Source organism: Amphiura filiformis, chromosome 9 (genome assembly GCF_039555335.1).
Source record: "Amphiura filiformis chromosome 9, Afil_fr2py, whole genome shotgun sequence".
NCBI classification, from domain to species: Eukaryota; Metazoa; Echinodermata; class Ophiuroidea; order Amphilepidida; family Amphiuridae; genus Amphiura; species Amphiura filiformis.
The window spans coordinates 29,332,344-29,355,713 of record NC_092636.1 but is presented as its reverse complement, the minus strand read 5'-3'; the positions used below and the strand labels follow the sequence as shown (position 1 = coordinate 29,355,713).

The 23,370-nt window shown below is 37.3% G+C and overlaps 1 protein-coding gene across 1 annotated transcript in view; it reads right to left on the bottom strand.

Moving 5' to 3' along the window:
- Window positions 1-361: 361 nt before the first annotated feature.
- LOC140160421 (uncharacterized) overlaps window positions 362-23,370 on the bottom strand; it is a 71,325-nt gene continuing 48,316 nt past the window's right edge. Inside the window, exons 19-25 of the mRNA XM_072183656.1 lie at window positions 16,695-17,442; window positions 16,009-16,262; window positions 13,977-14,131; window positions 12,362-12,494; window positions 5,564-5,688; window positions 4,643-4,710; window positions 362-1,835 (exon numbers count right to left, since the gene is read on the bottom strand). Of these exons, the coding sequence (XP_072039757.1) occupies window positions 1,790-1,835; window positions 4,643-4,710; window positions 5,564-5,688; window positions 12,362-12,494; window positions 13,977-14,131; window positions 16,009-16,262; window positions 16,695-17,442 (1,529 nt within the window). The 3' untranslated portion in view covers window positions 362-1,789. The remainder of the gene's footprint in view (window positions 1,836-4,642; window positions 4,711-5,563; window positions 5,689-12,361; window positions 12,495-13,976; window positions 14,132-16,008; window positions 16,263-16,694; window positions 17,443-23,370) is intronic.

The window sequence follows — 23,370 nt, the reverse complement described above, 5'->3', positions numbered from 1 at the left end:
TAATTTGTCAAGAATCATGGCCAAAATGTAGGGGGTCACACTATTAACACAGATATAGGCCTACAGATAGGGTGTTTATTTTATTCAAAAAGACTGATTTCAATGCAATTTTTTGGCGAAAATGACATTTTGATATTAAATTTTCTGAAACATGAGCACTTTCCAATAAACATTATAAGTAACTGCATTTAGCACCCCATTGAAATAAATGACCAGTGAAACAGACTTAACAATGTAATCAGCTTAGCATAATCAATATCCCCTGAAATTGCCTATTCAACAATAATTGGTCATAACCAACGTAGTACAAAAGATGCTTGGCTAGATCATTCTCCATTTATTTATATACCTCCATGGTCGCACCATATTTCTAATTTAATTTGAGTCATGGGGGAAAACTTGGGGAAGCTGTGGCATAGGCAAAACAAATAATCTACATTTTAACAACTCCTCCCTAACAAAACTAATTTTGTTTACAGGACATCATTGATCTTTTTGGTTGTTTCTATAAGATTTACCTCAATATTTCAATGCGAAGTTGCGAACACAACACTTTCAGGTCAGTCGTAAGAGTCTGTGTTACAACATCAAGTCTTGGAAGGTCAACTCCATCACAATATCTCTGGAGTACGTTCTCCAGATGAGGATGTGTGTCTCCACATCAAATATTGAGGGAAATCCCAAATCATTTTGTCTTGAATGACTGTTTATATCTACTTACTGCATAGCAACAACGTTGTTATCATTGTTTATCCGCTCAGACCTCAATGTTGAAGATGGTTACTATACTAACTTACGCTAACAGTAATAATATGTGACATGTCATGTCAAAAGGAGACACTTTTGGGCAGGTTATCAATTTTGAGGTTTTTACATATCTTAAATATAGAGGTATTTTGCTCCACAACGCCGTTTTCCCCAATAAAATCGGACTTTCCTAAGCGAAGATATTGTGTTCGGAAGTTATGGTATTATAAAATTGGAAATTGAGATATCGGCCCTTAAAAATATAATTGACAATGTTGAGAGTAGGAATTACCTTGAAAATTGTCTAAAACAATACAAGATGCCAGTTATATTCCGGTCTGAAACTATCAGACAATATTTTTAACATTAATAACATCACAAATTCGCAACAAACCCAAATTATGAAAAAATCACCCCGGACAGATTTTTGGCTATTTCTCCATTTAAAATTCTGCCCAAAAGTGTCTCCTTTTGACATGACACGTCACATATAATAGAGTTATTTGTTTTATAACCTGTTGATGACACAAACTTATTACATCAAGTACCTTGCCTGTCATTTCGCCAGTCTCCTCACAATACAGAGCTATAATAGTTTAATACCATGTTAAACAAAATCGTTCAACAGAGCTGTTAAGTTTCATACCATGTTAAACAATGTTACTCGCAAGGTTGACAAGTAAATATCACCAAAGAAATACCTTGTTGAGGAAACTTAATAGAGCAATCTTTTCAGTGACATTGTTTACTATGGTATTAAACTGATAGCTCTGTATGTGAAACAATCATGTTGCGTCTAATTGATCAGAATGTGATTACCCGACGATTTGTTCAGTTGAGAGGCATCTCAGATTGACTCATGCTGCAGTCATCATGCTGTGCATGCTATAATCATATGCTTCAACAGAAAAAGTCCCAAGTTTTGGAACTATCTTAAGAACCATCGAACTATAAAGAAAGCTCATGTCTGTTGCAAAGTTCCCTGATGAGCACTGTCGATCAGAAAGGATACATCTCCATTTTCATCTCTAGTTCTTCCATTTTACCAGTCATCAAAAGGATCATCGTCATCCGTTGTGGCTCCTTGGCTGCAGAAATAAAATCATCATACAGGTTTATTTATACATTTTAACAGAAGAGTGTACATGTATGGGTATTTGACCTAATAATAAACACCCTCCTCTAATAAGCACCCCTACAGTCAAGTAGCAGTCAAGTTGGCTCAATCGTTAAGGCGTTCGACTATGGTGCGAGAGGTTGCGGGTTCGAACCCTGGCGGTGCCTATTACGCTCTCGTGGAAAAATTGAGTTAGCTTGAAATTCCCCTGGACAAGGAACTCACTGCTAATTTGTCTTGTTGTAACCCGTACGAAACTCGGGGAGATGATCCTGGTTGTGATGGTTATTTGTGGAATGTCTAGGGTGTGTGCTCTTGAAGCAGCAAAATCCCTGAATTGTTGTTTAATGGTTTATGGAATGATGTGGGGCCATAGTGGTCAGCGACAACCTGTAAAGTGTGCTGAGGCTTGTGGATCAACGTCTAGGCGTTGTGCCTGTGCGTAGCGCACTATAAATCACTGCGCTACAGTGACAAATGTAAGCATCTCTTTTCCCTGCACCTGTACAACTATATTCCATCAAATTGTTGGCATAAAATCACCTTGTAAACTTTCTAGTTTAGGATTCTGATTTAATTTAGTTTTAGTAAGCCCCCCTGACCATGATTGCCTTTAAAAAGAGGAAGCCCCATCAGAGCAGTTCTTCTGGGGTAAACCAAACCGTTGTGGTTATCAAATTAATCAGTGACAAGGTTATCTCTACATTTGACAGTTGCTAATAAGCCCAATCGCCATTCTAACTTCCGGTTTTTGAGAGCAGTTTTGGGACACTTTGACCTCTGACATATCGGGAAAATTGCGTAATTCTCGCTATTCGCAATAAGGGCGCCGCCAACGGTTTGCGATGTAATAATAATGTATAATGGAAAAAGGTCGACATCCAAGTCCGCATAATACGAATATTACCATGCTATTACATAGGAACACGTGACAATATTTTTTAGTTTGTCAAAATAAAGGTGTACAATATTTCTGAATTTTCTGAAAGGTCAAAGGACAAAGTATCTTAAAACTGCAAAACTGTCCTACAATGCATTGCAAACTTCCAATGCCGATTGGGCTTATTGATGCAATTAACATTAAAACATCATTAGCACCTGTCAAATTCAGAGATAACCTAGTCAATAATTAATGTGATAACCAAGGAGGTTTGGTTCACCCCAGAAGAACTGCTCTGACAGGACTTCCTCTTTAAGCAATTAAGCACTTGGGTGCAACTAGTTCAAATAATTTAAATGCTTGCTTTTCTTGCATAATGGTCCAATACCAAAGGAAGGCGTTTGCAAGTTAAGACCCCTTATTGATGGCAAATCTGATAATGAAAGAATCTCAACCTTTATCCACTTCATGCATATTCCATTCTCTGTAGTGTAATCTGCACAACCAGGTTCTTATTGCTGCCTTCCCCAATGGTACACTGATGCCGCGCACCTACTTCTTTGGTATCAGAGTACCATGTGACTTCATTGTATGGGTACTCTCCAGTACACACATGGAATTACACATATGGTACACACCCTGGTACGGGATTGGTGCTGCACTGGTACTCTAGAGTACCCACAAAGTGATTGGGCAGCAGTGCATCTCGGGTAGCCAAAAAGTAGCTGGGCAGCAGTGTGGGGGCAGCAATAGGAATCTAGTAGGTAGGTCTAATGTTACAGTCATTCAGGTCTTGGACTACCCTGTTGAGTTAGCATGGTTAGAGTACAATGCCATAAGACCTGGCGATTTGAAACATTTTTTAAACAGCTGCATGCACAATTTTGCTTTAACTGTTACACAAAGAGTAAGAGAAGCCTTTTTCCCTTTCATTTAAAACTCCCAACATTTCAGCGAACATCTTTATTTCCATCATTGGTCATCTCATATCTACAAGAATCTTTATCAATCGACATCACTTTAATTGTATCCATACTCACGATGAAAAATTCTCAAAATGCTAAATCCCTTCCAATGCACACAACTCAGCAGCTAAATGACTAAACAGGCAGTCTACACATATCATGAACATAAAAACGGAAGCTAAAGACTGAATGATATGGTGATGTTTAAGAATGTTTTAATGAAGCTTAAAGCCATATGATAACATTTGCTGAGCAGGACGCCCTCAATATTTTTTCAATATTTTGTTTTTTTACACGATTGTAATATACTTTAATAAACTACATGTAACATGCCCTGCAAAAAGGTGCTGTAGTTTTGTCAAAATTCGCGATTTTGAATAAAACGCAGGAACAGTTGTTTTATTATTACAATGGAAATATAAGTCGAACGCGTACACAATGTTTACATCACAGTACGTACACAGCGTGAGGGATGGTACACACAGATCAAAGGCCAGTGCAGTAGCACAACTGAAGGAGTGATATGCATTGGCGACATTTGTATGGTAGTAAATTTCAGTTTTCTTTGCTTTACCTCAATTGTCCAGCTCAAAATTAAAAGGAGTCATATCTGACAGTAAAAGTTAACATTTTATGCAAAAGAAATACTTATCTATTTTTTATGGAAATGATAACATGGCTTTAATTTAACACAAATGTGTGATAAAGTGGTCTTGCACAAAACATTTGTTTTGAATTGAACTTCATTAAAACATTATTGAACATCACCATATTGTTCAGTTTTCTTTATATTTTTATAATGCATACAAGTTCCTATTCATGTTCAATGGGAACTTGTATGCATTAGGAATGAATCTTATGGTGCTTTGCAATGGCATGGTGCATTGTAGTGATGTGGTGAAAAGTCTTCTTTGAGAGTCAGTATTAACATACCTCTTCTGTTTATCCACTGCTTCTACACCTGAGATGGACTCCTGAGAGAGACCGCTTAAAATAGACGCCTGCAACTGAATAAATATATATAGATATCAGCTAGACTGCAACAAATGACAACAAACGTGGATATATATATAAATAATATCTGTCTTGACAACACAAAAGATGTTGACATATATTTGTAACTGATTAATTAAATGGTTACACTTTACAGCTTTTAAAAAAGAGCCTTTTATGCTGATACTGTATATTTTGAAACAGATTTTGACAAAGGATGCATGCGTATGAACAAATCCCCCTTCTATGCTACGCATGTGTATACGGCCTGTGGGATTAGGTTAGCGTGTGCGGTTCAAAACTGCCACTGCGAAATCCAACATGGCGTCACTCTCAACTTGAGATGAGACACACTCTATAAACAAGGGTTACTTTGGTACCAACTTTGGCATATTTTGTGATTAAATTACAGGCAACTATTAACCAATCTGGTTCATTCCTCTTTAACCTAAATACAACCAAGCTCGTGAGATGCTCTAAATACATTCAACATCTGCAGAAACATTAACATATTTGACTAATATTGATTGAAATAAACATAATACTGCAAGTTGATTTAGATTCTAGGGAATAATGTAGTTTCTAATAGATGCAAAATTATTTAGACTTTAATACTCTATACCCACTGGTGTTTACTCTCTCCCTGCAAAGTGGTTGCACCAAATATAACATTTTTGTCCAAATTGGCTCCATTTTGGTTCCAAAATTCCGCAAAGTCACTAATCATAATACAGTATTGCACATTCTTGTGATCCAAATCCAATTTTCAATGGACCAAAATCACAACATATGGCCTCTGAGTGAACCCTGATATCCAGTATCTTAAGCCGTTCATTTTGGTTCGTAAAGAATCGCACTAACCTTCTGTTCATCTTCCTCATCTTCCTCTTGTGGTTTTTTGACCTTTGAACCCACTTCCTGTTGTTTTCTCTGCTGCACCATCTGCATGTATTTCTGCATGACTGGGTCAATATTCAAACCTTCATCTGCATGAAATAAGATGGAAAAGTTGACTTAAAATGTTCACTTCAAATATAACACTTGAAGACAAAAGAGAGAAAATGTGATTGCTAAGGCAATGGAAACAAATTAGTTCAATCTATTGATCGAACGTCAATGATTTTTCGATCCTTATTACTTATGAAATCAGTTGATTAACTATAAATTAATTCCACGCCACTGGAATGCACTGTCCACGTCCATCAGAGAGGCCCTTTCACTGCAGATCTTTAAAAGGAATCTTAAAACCCACCTTTTTAAATTATTGTAATTTTATTTATTTTTCTTTGTTCTGTGAAGCGTTTTGAACTGTGAAAAAGTGCTATAGAAATGTTTTATGTATGTAAACTGGTCCCAAAAAAGTAACTTACCAGGTAAGAAATTCGTCTGTCAAGTTCAAACGACAAATCGTATTATACTGAATAGCATATGAGTGGAAGCGGTGTACATTTACGCGGAGTTTGACACCTCATTTGTCGCAAACAGATCAAAACTTTTGAAGTTATGCTCATTTGAACAAGCCTACTATCAAATTTGAAAGTTGCAGGTCCGCCCCAATGAATTCACACAATAAACAGACACATTGTTAATTGTCATTTAATTGTCATTGAACTTTGATCATTCTTCATCCTCACAAGAAGCAATAGGAAAGTTAGTCATGCAAAGAAGAAGAGGAGAGCACTGATTACACCTGTATACTGCCAACCATCTCAAGTGGTATGAGTGCAACTTTCATTCCAGTGGATAGGTTCGGTTAAATAAGCATAACTTCAAAAATACTCATCCGTTTGCAACAAATGAGGTGTCAAAATTCGCGTAAATTAACTCTGCTTCCACTCATATCCCATTTAGTGTAACACAATTTGTCGTTTGAATTTGACAGACAAATTTCTTACCTGGTAAGTTTCTTTTTTGGAGCAGTTTATGTATGTATGTATTGTTAATTATTATAACATGAATATTTGCCTGTATTGATATAGAACAATATAAATTAAGCATTAATTTTGATTAACAAGTGGTTAGTTCATTAACAACATGCATCGAGGGATTAGAGACACTGGATTAAATTCAAAAGTCGATGGAAATGGTTGATCTGCTCAAAAGCTTAATTGTTGAAATAAGGTAAGAACTTGAACTAAACTCATGCCACAGGATGTCGTGAATACGGTGGGCGCCCGGGGGGGACTCTAAATAATACACATTTAGCAAATTGAAAATACCCTGGGTGGGCGCTTATTGGGGCATGGGCGCTTATTGGAGCATGGGCGCTTAGGCCAAAAAAAAAGAGGTTTGTCTCAAAGCTTGCGCGCACATTTTACCTAGGGACCTGAACCCTCTTTTTTTCCTCTCAATTCGCGAGTTATAAAAGGTTGTTGGGTATGGGGGTGACCAGTTGGGTCCCCTCAACACCCTTCAGGTGCACAACCAAAAAAATATAGGTAACTTTTTATTTTACGGGGGGTCATAGAAGGGGGGCCTCGATGTTTGTTAATTTTTGTTCAAAGTATATCGACATTGGACTCAAATTAAAGGAAATTTTGTTTGGATCATGACATTTATTTTGTCATACAACCTTCCTGAAAGAAGATAATTTGAAAAATGTAAACCAGTGTGTATTTGTAGTTGAAAATGTGTGTTAAAGTTTATATAAGGAGTACGGGTATCAAAACAGGTAAGTTCATCATAGTTCCTGAATGACTTACTATCAAAATGGTATTAAGCTGTATAGCTTATTTATCTGTGGTAAATTAGTTTATACCTTATCTGTAATGCCCTCATGTTGTTAATGTTAATGTCCCTAAATATTGTTAATACTCTATAATATTAATAACATTTGAACTTGCCAGAGCAATCGTAGACAAGAATCAAGATCACATGTTTTAAAGGTTATTCTACTTATTGGAGGATACCACCTGGCATATAACTTCTTTAAAGCAATTTGCAAAGATATGAGAGACAGTGGTGGTGAAGATATTCTGAGAACTAGTGGGCTGTGTCAAGAAGGAACAGCCAGAAAGATGTTTGGTGATAAAGCTGACTATTACCAAACCCAGATTTTGAATGAAGCGATGTGGCGCTTCTTCTACAATGCATTTGAAGATTGGTGTATTGAAAGGAGCAATGTTGATTAGGCTGATGACATTTCAATGATTTTGCAGATAGTACTGCTCGAGTACAACCTGTACAGAGCTGAACTATTAGAAGCAATCAGTAAATCTCACTCCAAGATTGAGATTCTCTGCAAGCACATGGAAGAATTCCAAGACTAAATCTCTGACAAACCAACGGCAAAGCTGTGGATGACATTTATGGAGATGTGTGATATTCTTCTCAAGTTCCTGTGCCATGAACGAGAAGGAACTGGTTTGGTCATCTAAGTGAGACTGCAAATATGCTACCATACCTAACCGCTGCAGGTCATTACAAATATGGTCAACAATCTCTCCCTAAATACTTGTCAGAGATGAAACAGCTAGAATCTGTAGCACCTACCATCTATAACTCATTTGTACAGGGGAACTTTATTGGTAGTTGTTGCTGTAACAGTAATGGACGCCTGCATCCGTAGCTACAGCCCACAGATGTATAGATGGTATGCGATCTGCAGGCAGTCACAATGCTGTTTCTCTAGACATGCTACTGGAACAAACATATAATGCAGATACGAAAGAGTCCAGTGGTCTTGATGGCATAACAATGAATGAATCGGCACAGACAAAATGGGTCTACACCAAGTCTCTAACAGCTGCTGCATCATTCCAGCTAAAATACATGTTGTATTTAAACCCTGAAACACAAAATCCTCACCATGAATCTGGCAAGGCATGTATCAGTAAGGATAATGGTCTGATTCTGAATATTACAGAGAATAATGACAACAACCCATTTTCAGTAGCCAGCAGCGATCTAATCAACATTGCTTACAGACAGATTGCCAACAACGAAGTAAAATCTGATCTGACCACCGTGAAGGATATAGGTGTAAAGGCCCTGCAAGAAACAACACAAAGTAACAAGACTAAGAAGCCTGTCGTAAAACTGAACACATTCCATACCTGAGCAAGAAAGGCAAGAAGCCTGAGAGTCAAGTTCCTGGTAAGAGTATAGAAGTTGAAGCTCTCATGAGAATGACGCAGATTACGGCAAGAGGTGGTGAGGTATAATGTAACTAAATTCATTAGCAAACATGAATGTGCTAACAAACCACCATCCCTATTTGACAAAAACGGCGAAATGAGAGCACCCAGGACAAAGGCCATTCTTGTCAGGGTTCTGAAAGAAGACACACAGGTGACACCAGAAACAGAACTCCCACAAACCAACCTCAAAACATGTCTCATTATTGATGGCATGCATACAATTAGGAAATGGTCTTCTTAGAAAGAAGAGCCATTTCCGGTTGTTTCCACCAGGTATAGAAAGTCGATGCTTGACGATGTCCCTTCCGGCACTGGAGAAGATGGAGGCTTTGAAGATGCTGAGAGAAGTATAATGTTGACAGAGTGTAGCTCACGTGACGTTCCGGATTTAGAGTCCTCGCATGAGGAAGCAGATACACGGATAATGCTACATGCCATGTATGCCACCACAGAGAATGCAGTCGAACGAGTGGTTGTATATGCAAATGACACTGGCGTTGTTGTTCTCAGTATCTACTGCGCAACATACCTCAGCCTTAAAGAGCTATGGATAAGAACGCAGCATGACTGTTACTTGCCGATCCACAAGCTTGTTATTGCCTTGGTGATGAGAGATGCTACGCCATTCCGTTTATTCACAGCCTTTGGTAGAGATGTAACAAGCTACCCCTTCGTCAAAGGAAAGAAGTCGTGGCTCGACAAGAGCAAGACAGTAGAATTAGATGGAATCGCGTTAATCGCTAATTACGCAGAGAGTGACAGTATCTACAAGCCAGATAGACCAAGTTAGGACACTGTTGATGGCTCTGTGTATAGTTCTACCAAAGACCAGTCATCCTTCTCTAGTCTGGCAGAAATGCGAGCTTACAAGTTCCTCAACGCTTCTGCTGCACTCAACCCGCTTCCACCTACAGAGGATGGATTTCGTCTGCTTTTGAAACGGGAAACTTAGCAACCATAATAGATAAGATAGCACGTATCCCGAAGCCTGACATACTATCACCAGAAGACTATGGATGGAAGTTGGAAGGAGACCATGCACTATGTCCCAGTACCCATCACAGTTAGTGCTTGGCCAGATGGTACCACCAGCAAACTATCATGTGGTTGTACTAAGCAGTGCACCATCAACTGCTCATGTGCCAAACGTCCGACCCATGTTATATTAAACGTGCATAGGAGGTTTGCCTGCAAACTGTAGTCGCGCAAGACACACAAAACAGTTAGGTTCCAGTGACAGCAGTAGCAGCGATGAGAGTGAATGTGAGGATTGATTAGGTAGGCACTTTCAGTTCAGTCTTCTGAAAACCTTTGTGTGTTTTTATAGTTTGAGACAAGAGACAACCATTATTGTATTATATCATACTAAAAAGGTAAAGGTAAAGGAGACGATCCTGTATAAAAAGTGATCGGAGTTCATCTCTCTTTCATTGGCGATTGGGCCAGACTCCTCCATGTAGGCCTAATATTGCTATAGGGGGATTGCTACACCTTCTCTACAGCGAGGTTGTTACCTTCCCAGCATTTAAAAATGCCGGTACCTATTTAAACACCTGCGTGGAGAGGAGTAATCGAGATAAAGGGCCTTACTCAAGGGCACAACACGATGGCGTCGCCGGGATTCGAACCCGCAATCTTCCGATTATGAGTCAGTGCCCGTTCCGCTAGGCCACTGTGCTCCTATCATATATCATACTATGTTGTATAATTATTAGAGACATAAAAAGCTATAGATTGATTACTGATTGGTGATTCAGTGAAGAACATACCTGTTTCGATACACATAACCCATAATTTTTACAGATTTTCAACTACAAACGCACGCTGGTTTACATTTTTCATATTATCTTCTTTCAGGAAGGTTAGATGACAAAATGAATGCCATATGCAATAATCTACACAGAATTTACTTTAATTTGAGTCCAATGTTGATATAGTTTGAACAAAAAATTACCATAATTGAGGCCCCCCTTTTATGACCCCCCGTAAAATAAAAAGTTACCTATATTTTTTTGGTTGTGCACCTGGAGGGTGTTAAGGGGTCCTCACTGGTCACCCCATACCCACCAACCTTTTATAACTCGCGAATTGAGGTCATGTGTCCCAGGTCCCTAGGTATTTATAAAATCGCTGTGTACTCTAGACATCGTTTCTTTCTCAAAATTGACTTTTTTTGATATGTTTGTACTTTGTTATGTTTTTTATAAATACAAGGAATGAAAATCCAGATTTGTAAACTCCAACTGCAATATTTTAAGGATTTTATTTCACTATTCCACTCGTGTTTGAAATTGAAAAGGAAAGAAAATCTTTGTTGTACCAGCAGGGTACACGCGCAATAACGCATCGCGTTGCGTATCGCGCAATTTGTTAACGCACAAATACGCTTACGCATACGCCGACGCTTATCTGCATCTTGGGCGCATCTTATGGAAGCACCGCGGAAGCACTGATTTCACAAAAACCTAGCGGTCAAATGGCTCCGTTTTAGCTGATAAAATGTGAGTTTTTGCAAGTTCTTTCCCCCGATTTAAATATCAAGTTATGAATGGATTTCGCTCAAACTTCTTAAGGGGCTGTGGATTTACCCGATGTTCACGTAATAAAAGGTACAAAAACGAAAACTGCTGCGTTCTCCTGTGAGATTCGATGAAAGAGCAAAATGTGACCACTTTAAACTTCAACGGCCATTATTTCAATGTTCATTTTCTCGGTAAAATGACGATTTAGGTACACGATAACTCAATAAATACAGCATCTATAGGTAAGCAAATATGATCATCGTAAAAAGCATGATCGACTCAAGAAACGGTTTTTCGTTTTTTATATTTCGGTCTATTTCGATTTTAGGCATCATTTTGTGCAAATAGGCATTTGTGAATTTTAAAAAGTTCAATTTGATGCCTTATATGGTCAATATCTCAAAAAATAAGGCCAATATCAAAAAAATTAAAAAACGTTTTTGGAATGGAGCCTCAAGATTGAGCTAAAAACAAAATAAAATATTTTGGAAAGCGTGTTTTTTGTTATGATGTACCTAACAAATATTGCCAAAATTCACTTTTTGTGATTTTCTTCATAATTGTTGTTTTTACCCCAAATCTGTATTTATATTAAGATTTATTGATGTCTTGCCTTCATAAAATGTATACTTTTATATGTCTTATGCAAATAATTACAAAGTTATTGCACTTTTACTACATGCATGTCTGAGAGTACACAGCTGCCTTAATCACCAAATTTCACCCCTGCATAAGCGGCCATTTTGGATTTATGCAAATTAGGCACTGTTCCACTGCTTGGATTTTTGGGGACTTTTGATACATTTTTGTGTGAGCTTTGTGTGAGGGCACATGCAAAATGGATTCTGTTGCAATTAGTGGTGGGTATTTTTTTAATTTGACTAGCCTATTACAATCATGCAAAAATTAGAAATTCAAGGAAAAACGGAAGGTGTCGCTGTGGCCCAAATCACATATTATGGCTTTAGCTCTTCCTTCTTTCTCCACATTATCTTTACCTTCATCTTTCTTGACCCCTTCACCTGTCTCTTCTTCCATATCTTCCATATCTTCTTTCATCTCATTTCTTCTTTCCTCCTCCTTCCTTGATTTATCATCTTCATCATTTGATGATTGATGTGAGTGTGCTTGCTGAAAAAAACAAAAACAATCTAGAATGTGCTACATTGGGCTATTCCAGTTGAAATCCATACACCCCCTATGGAAGACATGACCTTAATCTCCCACACAGGGGTGTAAATTTCAAACGGAATCATCCATTTAGGTAATCCCATTTGAAATTCACACTTCCTGTGTGGGAGAATAAGGTCATGTCTTCCATAGGGGTGTATGGATTTCAACTGGAATAGCCCATTTTCAACAAATAATGGCCAAGCCAATAATCCCAGCTGCATGTAATCTCTCTCTATTGTAGCATGCATTATAGACAAATCCCACAAGCCAAGTCATGGTCAGGATTTGGTCGGCCATTACTGGGTCCCTGCTACACCAAACTGGTGTTTTGACCGCCCAATTGTGCGAATAAAAGCCGCCTAACGCCTAGAGAAGATGCAAGGACGAGGAGGGTTAATAGAATAATGTATACAATAGAGATAATTCCGCAGGTAATCCTGTCGCATCTATTCATACACAATCCTTTTGTTCGCAAGTACTAGACATCCATTTGAAGTAGCGTTTGATATGGTGTATGAGACCGTCATGGTTGATCAATTTGCACGCTGGAATTGGAAATATTTCCAATGTTTCTATAGATAATTTGTTGGAAAGTATTAAAGATCCCCAGATTCCCCAAAAAAGCTGGTCTCTTTTGTAAATATAGGCCTATAAGTGTCTGATTGTTAGTGATGATTATTGATCATTTTTACTTAGTTTTTTTTCTTCTGTATTTTAGGTGATTTCCCCAGCCTAATGTAGCCTATTAATCAAAATATTCTGGTAGGGCCCACTGAATAGGCTAAAAGTGACAACAAGTGACGAAAATGCCATGGGCATGAGGGACCTTCGATCATATTTAATCTGAAATCTGAGTGTCGGCCTGTGTATGGCATGCATGGCAATAGACCATGTAGAAGCTGTGATTTGCCGAAGGGAATTCTATTGTGTTGTAAACTTTCATCATTCTTTTGTCTATGTGTGTTTTCGCAGATGTAAAACGTGTGATGGAATGCAGTTTAAAATTCCCGCCAAGGACTGAATTATTTCACATTTTGGGTGCATTGTAGCCGACGGGGACCCAGTTATGGCTGCCAGTGATGAGGTGTAGGAATGCGTGAAATAGGATTCTATAGTACATGTAAGATCAGAATCATGTGCTGTAATGCCAAAACATGTAATTGAACAAGTTTTGTATGGGCTATTTGTGTGGAGGAGATAAGTTTAAGTGACCGCTTATGGGTTCAAATTTCATCCAGCCTAATCATGAAGCTCCTGTGGCCAAGTGGTTAAGGCACAGGTCTCGTAAACCTGAGGTCCTGGGTTAGATTCCCAGGTGGGATCACTTTTTCTGCTTGTCTAAATTCTTTATTATATGCGACGGCGAACCTGATTAAAAAAATAATGTTTATTTATATAATTCCCGTTGATCATGCCACTGTTTTTCCAGGTTTTGTTTACCTCCTCTTGTCGTTGTAGTTCCATCAGCATCTGCTGTTCTCTCTCCCTTGCTTCTTCCTCTCGTCTCTTCCTTTCCTCCTCTTTCTGTCTTCTTTTTTCCTCCCATTCCCTCTCTTCTCTTTCTTCTTCCTGAAGTCTTCGCAAACGTTCTTCTTCTGTAGATTCAGTACATACAAGTAAAACGCAAGGTTGAATGGTTAAGTAGGTTTGGGGCTTAGGCTAAACAAAAAATGTTGTCTCCAATTCATTTTTCTTAGTTCATGCATCCATTTCTACTGAAACAGCAAATTCATTTATTATTTCCTTTTTAATTTTTAGTTTTTTGTCATAAAATCATAAAATTCTGAGAAATATTTTGAAGAAAATTTACTGATTTGATTATAGGTATAAAACAATTGATATTTGTACTTCAATTGTGTAAATGAACGAAAATTGTATATGCTGTGTACTGTTGAACACTCGCAAATGACATCTTAATTCAAAATTAAGTTTTAAAAAAATCTTTAAAAAAAATCTTAATAAAACCAATGCATTCAATTTTGAAACTGCCAAGTCCATCAACCAACCCAACTTGAACTTGAAGTTCAATACCTGTTAGTTATTACATTTTGTGTCTGAAGAAGAGTGTGTATATTTCTTTATGAAGCAGAATTTAGAAAACAAAGGTATGGTTTTGACCCAGTTGTGTAAACAACCTAGAGCTTTCAGATTCAGGGGTGCAGTGTAACATTTTTAGCCACAGCCAGTCAGGCAGGTAGGTTACCAGTTAGAAGACAAGGTTGCTATGTCGGCACGCATAGTAGGGGATAAAAGTAGTTTTCCAAGTGTTGGATGCGTGCCGTTAGAGGCCTATAAAACAAACGCCGCTTATCAGGCCCATTGGTCTAACGGCACGCATCCAACACTTTAGGTAGGTTACCAGCCTGACAGAAATTGTACATGCCCAACATACACACTACTTAGAGCCAGAGCCACACTCAATAGTTACAATTTGCACACATCTAACTTACTGACCGTGTTGCTTTGCGTGTGTATGATGAAAAGAAACCTATTCATTTTTCTGAGTTTTCGTATAATATTTCACTATCCGCGACGATCAATCAATCAATGCAATACAGTATCGTCATATTCATTGGGAGGATGCCAGACTTACAAATTGTGGATCTTTTTTGAATGAAAAAGTGCTCTTATACTGGATTTTTAGTAAAAGTGGACATAAAACCCTTAAATGTTGCCCTTTTTGTACTTTCTGAACACTTCATCACCAAAAGTGGACCTAGAAAAGTTAGCAAAAGACATTCCAGAGTAGCTCATCTGAGGGCTGCAATATTAAACAGTTTATCATCCTCAATTTCTTACCCACCAGGTGGGTGGGCACTTTTGAAAATTTACCTGCCCGAGAACAAAGTTACCCCCTCTGGCTTTCGGGCAGTGTTAATAAAGTACATCCCTGTTCAGATCTATTGGCAATTTTAAGCGTAATCCCCTTCATCCCTACCGACTATATTCTTACCATATCACTGATTGGCTCAGTACATGATATAGCTGTCCTTATAACCAATCAGAATAGTTGTTAGAGGCAAATAATTTGGCTGGCACTGCCCATGGGTTAAAAAATTCCATATGCAAGTTTGGCCAAAGAGATGTCCAAGCAGGGCTGCTAAATTATGCGACCAGCTCCAACAAAACCCGGAACAAGTCGACTTTCAAATCCTTGAAAGTACTTATTAAAAAGAGGTCTATTTAATCAATAATTGACATTTGAAATATGATAATCCCTATTCAATCCTGTGTAAAGCAGGAAACTAATGAGCCCATTATACTAAGAATAGCCGTTCGGCAAAAATATCAAGGTATCATTTTACACAATTATCCATATCTTGAAAAGTATTGATGATATGTATATAATTTTGGTATCATTTTGAAGCTTATTGTCCCATGCTTACATTTGTATTCAAATCATGAAATATCAAAAATGCAACTTGTTCCTGGTTTTGTTAGAACGGGTCACATATGCCTTCCATTCCCTTACCTTGTTCCTTATGTTGAGGTATAAATCCACTGGATCCTTTCTCATTAGCATGAGGCACACCATCATCTCCTGCCAGATCCTCTTCAGAAGATGATTCATTATGTCTAGGCATATTTGACACATCCTGGATTGCCTGTAGCCTGCTCTCATCTAAGCGTGGAGGGGTATACGGAGGTGGGCTTTGTGTCAATGAATGGTGCTCAGAGTGTAGCGAGTGCTCTGAGAGTGAACTCACTGAACTCTTGTGATGAGACCTGAAATGTTGGCAAATACATACATCCTGTCATGAATGACAAAGTCTAATGCTGGTTTCATACTCCCATGCCGCTTGCTGCCGAGCGGCGTGGCGCACACGCATTGCAGACAAACGGACATAATCAAGGCTTGTCATTGGTTGATACGTCATGCTGCTTGCCGCAGCGGCATGATAGTCTGACAGGGGCATAAACAAAGCATTACTTTCAAACTCCATAATATGCTGTATTTATTCTATTAAGCAAATAAAGTAAGTAAATTTTTTTTGGGGGGGGGGGGGTGTGCTTATTTATCCCATTGTTTAGAATCACTATAAAAGCGACCATAGCTGAAAACAGCATGAAAACAAACAAATAAGGTCATTATCACCACAAACTTTGCATTTTGATATGGAAATTTATAATTAATACAAATTAGTATAATACACCTACTTCATAGTGAACTGTGATTGGTCAGGCAAGTTTGAGAGGTCATCCATTTTTGGCAATGGTTCGTATCTCAAACTTCCTGACATATCACCATAACTGGTTCCATGTGTTAAGTGGCTCATCTGTTCTCTCCCTGTGGGTACATCACCAACCACAGTTTGTTGCTGGTTACCACTAGGTTTTGCACTTGATTCATATTCAGGTAATATTGAAGTTATCATTGATTGAGCACCCCTACTAGGTAATGGGACGTCCTCCATTGTTTGTGGCAACACTTTAGTTGAGTTCATTCCATCATCAAGGGGAAGATTTTCAAGGGGGGTTGGCTGAGCATTGTCAGTTCTGTCTAAACTAATACCGGCAGGTGTCTCCCTTTTTTGAAGTGGACGGTTCCTGTAATGTGAAGCTGTTGAGTTCATTCCACCAGTGAGAGGGAGATTTTCGAGGGGGGTTGGCTGAGCTTTGTCTGTTCTGTTTAAACTAATACCAGCAGGCGTTTCCCTGTTTTGAAGTGGACGGTTCCTGTAATGTGAAGCTGTTGAGTTCATTCCACCAGTGAGGGGAAGATTTTCAAGGGGGGTTGGCTGAGCTTTGTCTGTTCTGTTTAAACTAATACCAGCAGGCGTTTCCCTGTTTTGAAGTGGACGGTTCCTGTATTGTGAAGCAGCAGCAGATTCCATTGAATCTCCGAGGGGGTATTCAACTAGAGGCTCTGGTGGACTCGAAGGCTTGGTAATTTGATGATCTGAACCTGTTTCAATGAAAAACAAACAAAAACAAAACACCACTCTTTAGTATGAAAGAATGTGAGAGGAAAAATAATAGCATAATAGAAACAAATCACTTAAGGGCTGGGGTATGAGCGTTTGGACAGTATTTATTGTGGGACATTAGAGCACATCAGACATATCGATTGCATTCTGAATACGAAGAATGTCATTCTGATATCAAATAATTTTGATTTTTGAAATTAGCAATTTAATACACATTTTATGGCAAATCATTAAAATTGATATTTTTGATATTTAACAGTACTTGAAGTAAACTTTATAAATCTGATGATTTATACTTAAAGTGTATGGTAGGATGAAAAGCCGACGATCAATTGAAAATTTTGACCTTTCAGTATTGAAGATATGGATTTTTTGCCCAAAACACCAAAAAAATTAGGTCTTTTGGGAAAAAAAATCCATATCTTCAATATGAAAGGTCAAAATTTTCAATTGACCGTCGGCTTTTCCTCCCTGCTACATACACTTTAAGAATATGTCATTAGATTTATATAATTTACCGAGGACTGTTATATATCAAAATTTGAAAAATATCAAATTTTTATAATTTGTCGTAAAATTTGTATTATATTGTGATTTTCAAAAATGAAAATTATTTGATATCAGAAAGACATGCTTCAGTATTCAGAATGCAATCGATAGGTCTGAGGTGCTCTCATGTCCCACAAAAAATACTGTCAAAACGCATAATAAACGCTCATTTTAGATCCCTTAAACAGCCAAACAAGTAAGCTAATAACAAAAATTAAAGCTATAATGTATCATGATTTTAGTCAAATTTTAATTTTGTTATAGTATGTTTGTCATTTCTTATCTTCTTGTTGATGGGGTAGTGCGTCTGAGGTTAATACCATCTTAAAGCAATATATAATGTGTGATTTACACTAGGGATGGGTGCAAGAGGTTCCCCAGGGGTACGCTACTGTCTAACATGCAGGTAGGGTAACTTGAAACCGGGGGGAGGGGCACCCTAAACAAGTATTACTCAGCGCATGCAAAACATACCCTAAACAAGTATTTTGCCATTTTTTTAACACTAAGAAAGTAAAAATTCATGTTCAGGTTCTTGTTTAATATTAGTAGTTTGATCATGATGTTTCTTAATATTAACCTCCGATGTGTTCTGATAGAAGCCAAACATAGCATATTTTCACCTTTTTTTTATTTTGCCATTAAACTTTGGTACCCTAAGCAAGTATTTTGCTTGGAAAAGTATACCTTTTTCCTGATTTGTGGCGTTTTTGACACCCTAAACAGGTACAGCGCTGTACTTGCCCAATGCTGAAAAACAACCCTTGTTTTTGTACATGAGCATGGTGTCCACCTTAAAATACAAGTACCCCCCACAAGTTTGAATCCACCTATTGCCATTTTTCATTCTTCCTTCTTTTTTTTTCTTTCTTTTTGTCTTTTTTTTCTTTATATTGCTAATTTATATTTCTTCTGTATTGTATATAAAGATATCATTTAATGAATTATTAAATAAATAAATTTTGATTGATTTATTTCTATTTCCAAATACCAATGTTTGTGTTTCCTTCAATTTTGTTTTTATCTTTTATTATTGAAATTCATAGGCATAGGCCTAATAACTAAAGTGAACCAAAAATTAATTAAATGCAAACAGTTTTTTTTGCTTTATGAACTTTTCTGTTATTTCAGTACATTAGGTATTTTGTAACTAATTGTTCTCTATATTTCTAATATGGTTTAATTGTTTCAAAGGTGAATTTTGAGATAATACGCTTATAAATAATAGTAACCAACTAACCATGTGTCAAATATACCTTAATGCATAAATTGCAGGGTTTTGACACCTGAAAATATTTAGTTTGAAGAAAAAAAAACTGACCATTTTAGTAACCAGGAAATGCACAATATTATATCTTTATCTTTTTCATGTAAATCGAGCAATGCATTTGCAAGTTATGGTAATTTTGCTGCCAGTAATAGATTAATTTTTGTATTCTAGAAGGCAATCAAGTGCAAATTTCCCTGGGACACTTGTTCATATTTCACGCCCTCTGTTCAATAAACCCGGTCATATGAAGTTCACCATATGATATTCTATTTGTAAAGTTTTGAATCCCTCCCTCCCCACCAACCAATGTTGGAGCAAAAATATAGCCCATTAAAAAAAATGAGGTGTTTGGTGTACAACATTGAATTAGGGGAGCGGGGAAGGTCATTGAACTATGGAAGTGTCGCAGCTTGTTCCAAATTGACCAAAATTCAGCATCGATTCTGCGCCCCTCCAAGTGATGAAAGTCAAAATTTTTCGCACGCTTCGCACACATTTCAGCTCAAAATCAACTGAAAGAACATTTTAAGACTGATATTCAACTTCTAGTAACCAAAATTAATTAGTGGTAGGCCTTATTTGTCCAAAACTTTGTGCGCTCCGTGCACATTATGAATTCTTAGCCCTGGCGTCACAACCCAAGCGGCACCAATGCCTGCGTCTAAGATATTCTCTGAGTATGAGCCGCGAAGCGGCGAGTCGTTTCCAAGAGTTTGTGGTTCCCAGTAGTTTCCCTCCTTATGGATAATATAAGTACACGGTTTGTAACACAGACTAAGCAGATGTAGGCCCTTATTTTAGTACCTGCACTCCCTCCCCCGACCCCCCCAAAAAAGAGAGCAGCTTTGTTACTGATGAAGTTCACCTTCCTTGGCTTTCTGGGTAACAAAAGGGTAGAGACAGGATGTAAATATTATGTCTGCTATATTGTTTCAGTTTTGATTGTTTATGCTATTATGTTATTAATGTTCAATAACAACGAGGAAAGCATAAATTTTGACTGATACTTTTATACACAAAATGTATTTATGTTCATGCAGCAAACTTAAATCATAATGTACTTTCCTGTTTTAATTTGTGACACCTAGTTATTATTTATGGGGCACAGTGTCTTCGACCCTATATCTTCATGGCAGGAATCGCCATGGTAGGTTAAATCCACAGCCACGATTAGCCATTTGGTTCAAACCTTTAAAGCTCTTTTAAACTAATAATTAGTCGAGGGACATAACTAAGGCTACTCACAATAGCCGGGTAATCGATCTTGGTTGTGCGTGATTAAGCTTGTATACCCCATTGAGGTCAATGGTCATCGACTTTTTATACTGCCTACAGTGAGTGCAGCTGTACTACACGCTGCACGCTGTAGTCCATAACAGGACCAACGCAATATAAAATGGTCAAATTTTGAGTTCAAAGCGCACGGCCAATTTTCAAAGCGCATTCTAGCGACTATCATATCTGTTCAACACGTATTTCCAAGTTTATGAGACCAAATCTGGTTTCTTGAGAAAAAAAAATCATGACGGGAGATATTCATCATTTTCTAACCCGGTATCAGAAGATTTTTGTCTGATATCAAAATCGTGCATAGCAATTCACGTGTATCGATCCCGTGTATTCATTTTAGTGTCCCTTCTGCACCAAATAATTATTAGCCAGGCGGTGTCGGTGTGTGGGGTTCTTAGTGGTTGTATGAGAAGGGGATGTGTGGCTGAGATGGTTTTTGTAATGTTCAGCCTCTTTGGCTTAAGGGTACACAATGCATTAATTGTTGGTCAAAGCAGTCCAAAAAAAAAAATCAATTTTCATTATCGTAATCAATAAAAAATAACACTTTGATGTTTTGCAAAAGTTCATTCTACAAATCATACTTTGAAAACTTGCTTGATTTATTGTTGTTAATGAGGTATGTACGTTTTACAAAAGTGTTGTTCCTTCAGCCCTCTTTATAACATAACTCAAGAACCAAAGGACCTACAAAACTATATCTGTGATATTTGAATTTTTCTACACACTCACTTTGAAATGACCAATGCAATTTTTGCCACAGCTCACTACCATTTGCAAGATGCTGTGAACTACCAAATTGCAACAGTTTAAAATAGTTGCTAACCTTAACTATGTGATACGATCAAGCAAAACAAATCATTTGTCAGCATTGTCGCTAAATTAATTGGAGATATAGCCAATAATAATTTTTCATATTTCTATGTTTTAAGTAACACAAAAATAGCCATATCTCTGGAAACCAAGTCCAATTTTGATGCGAGTTTTCAGCAAAATGTCGCTTGATCTGTTAAAAATCTATGGAAATATACATGTATATTGGAGTTACTTTGACACACTTCTGATTCGCTTCATTGCCTCACAAATGGGTTATAAAATTGCATCAAACTTTTTCTTCACAAAACAAATACATTTTTCATTGTTTTATAGCAAAATGTGTGATTTTATTCCCTCCTTTATTATTGTTTTGGTAATTTAACTTCACTTTGAATAGGAATCATTTATAAGGGTAATTTTTGTTCAAAAAATTGGTAAATTTTGCTCTTTCAGGGCAAACTTTTCTAAACATTGCCTCATGTCTAAGGATTTTTTGCAAAAACTTACACCATATTAAAGGGATTTTCTGTGAAAACAACAGACCCAAAATTTGGATGCCCCCAAACTCACAATGAGGAAGGCATGTGCACTCCAGTGACCAAGTTTTGGGTTACAAATAGGGCCTATATAAGATCAACAGTGGCGGCTGAAGCATTAAAATTTAGAAGAGAAGAGCATATTTTGTTCCGATCTTTCGCAAAAATTCAATTTCAGACTATTTTAGCCCCAAATGAAGGTGAATTTTGCAATGGAAAAGGCCAGTGCATGTGTAGTGCGTGTACAATGTTGTAATTTATATTTGGGTTCTATAAACATGGTGTTTTTCGGACTAAAAAAGGAAAAATATGCATGTGACAATGTTGGGCCCCACATTTTTGTCTTTGGGGGTCCTAGTCCCAGGCCCATCTGGCCCAATGGTAAATCTGGCCCTGCAAACCATACTCCTAACTCCTAAATTACAAGGAGGAATAACCCATATCTCTGTACACATGACAAGTTCAGATGCAAAACCAGATAATTATGCCATTTATAAACTTTTTTAGTTAAAATGTTTAGTTTCCTGTATCTTAAGGGATCTAAAATGAGCGTTTATTTGCGTTTCAACAGTATTTTTGTGGGACATGAGAGCACCTCAGACCTGTCGAATTGCATTCTGAATCTGAAGCATGTCTTTCTGATATCAAATAATTTTCATTTTTGAAAATCACAATATAATACAAATTTTATGACAAATGATAAAATTTGATATTTTTCAAATTTTTGATATATAACAGTCCTCGAAGTAAATTATATAAATCTAATGTTATATTCTTAAAGTGTATGTAGCAGGGAGGAAAAGCCGACGGTCAATTGAAAATTGTGACCTTTCATATTGAAGATATGGATTTTTGTCCCAAAAAGACCTTATTTTTTTGGGTGTTTTGGGAAAAAAAATCCATATCTTCAATACGAAAGGTCAAAATTTTCAATTGATCGTCGGCTTTTCATCCCACCTACATACACTTCAAGTATAAATCATCAGATTTCTAAAGTTTACTTCAAGTACTGTTAAATATCAAAAATATCAATTTTAATGATTTGCCATAAAATGTATGTATTAAATTGCTAATTTCAAAAATCAAAATTATTTGATATCAGAATGACATTCTTCAGTATTCAGAATGCAATTGATATGTCTGATGTGCTCTGATGTCCCAAAATAAATACTGTCCAAACGTTCATACCCCAGCCCTTAAATTGAAAAAAATTGGGATAATAGGATTTTGCATCTCTTCAACATATGCTGCGTCCCACCCTCCTTCCCCCATACTGGAATCTGGGTGATAAACTTTTAACATTCACATTTGCAGGCCAAGTAAGTGAAAGTTTATTGGAAGAACACATTCCATGGTCTGGCTCAGTCTAGCACATCCCTGGGCAATTTTTTTTATGGGAGGGACACTTATCTATTAGTTTGTTTATAAAAAAACCATCATATATT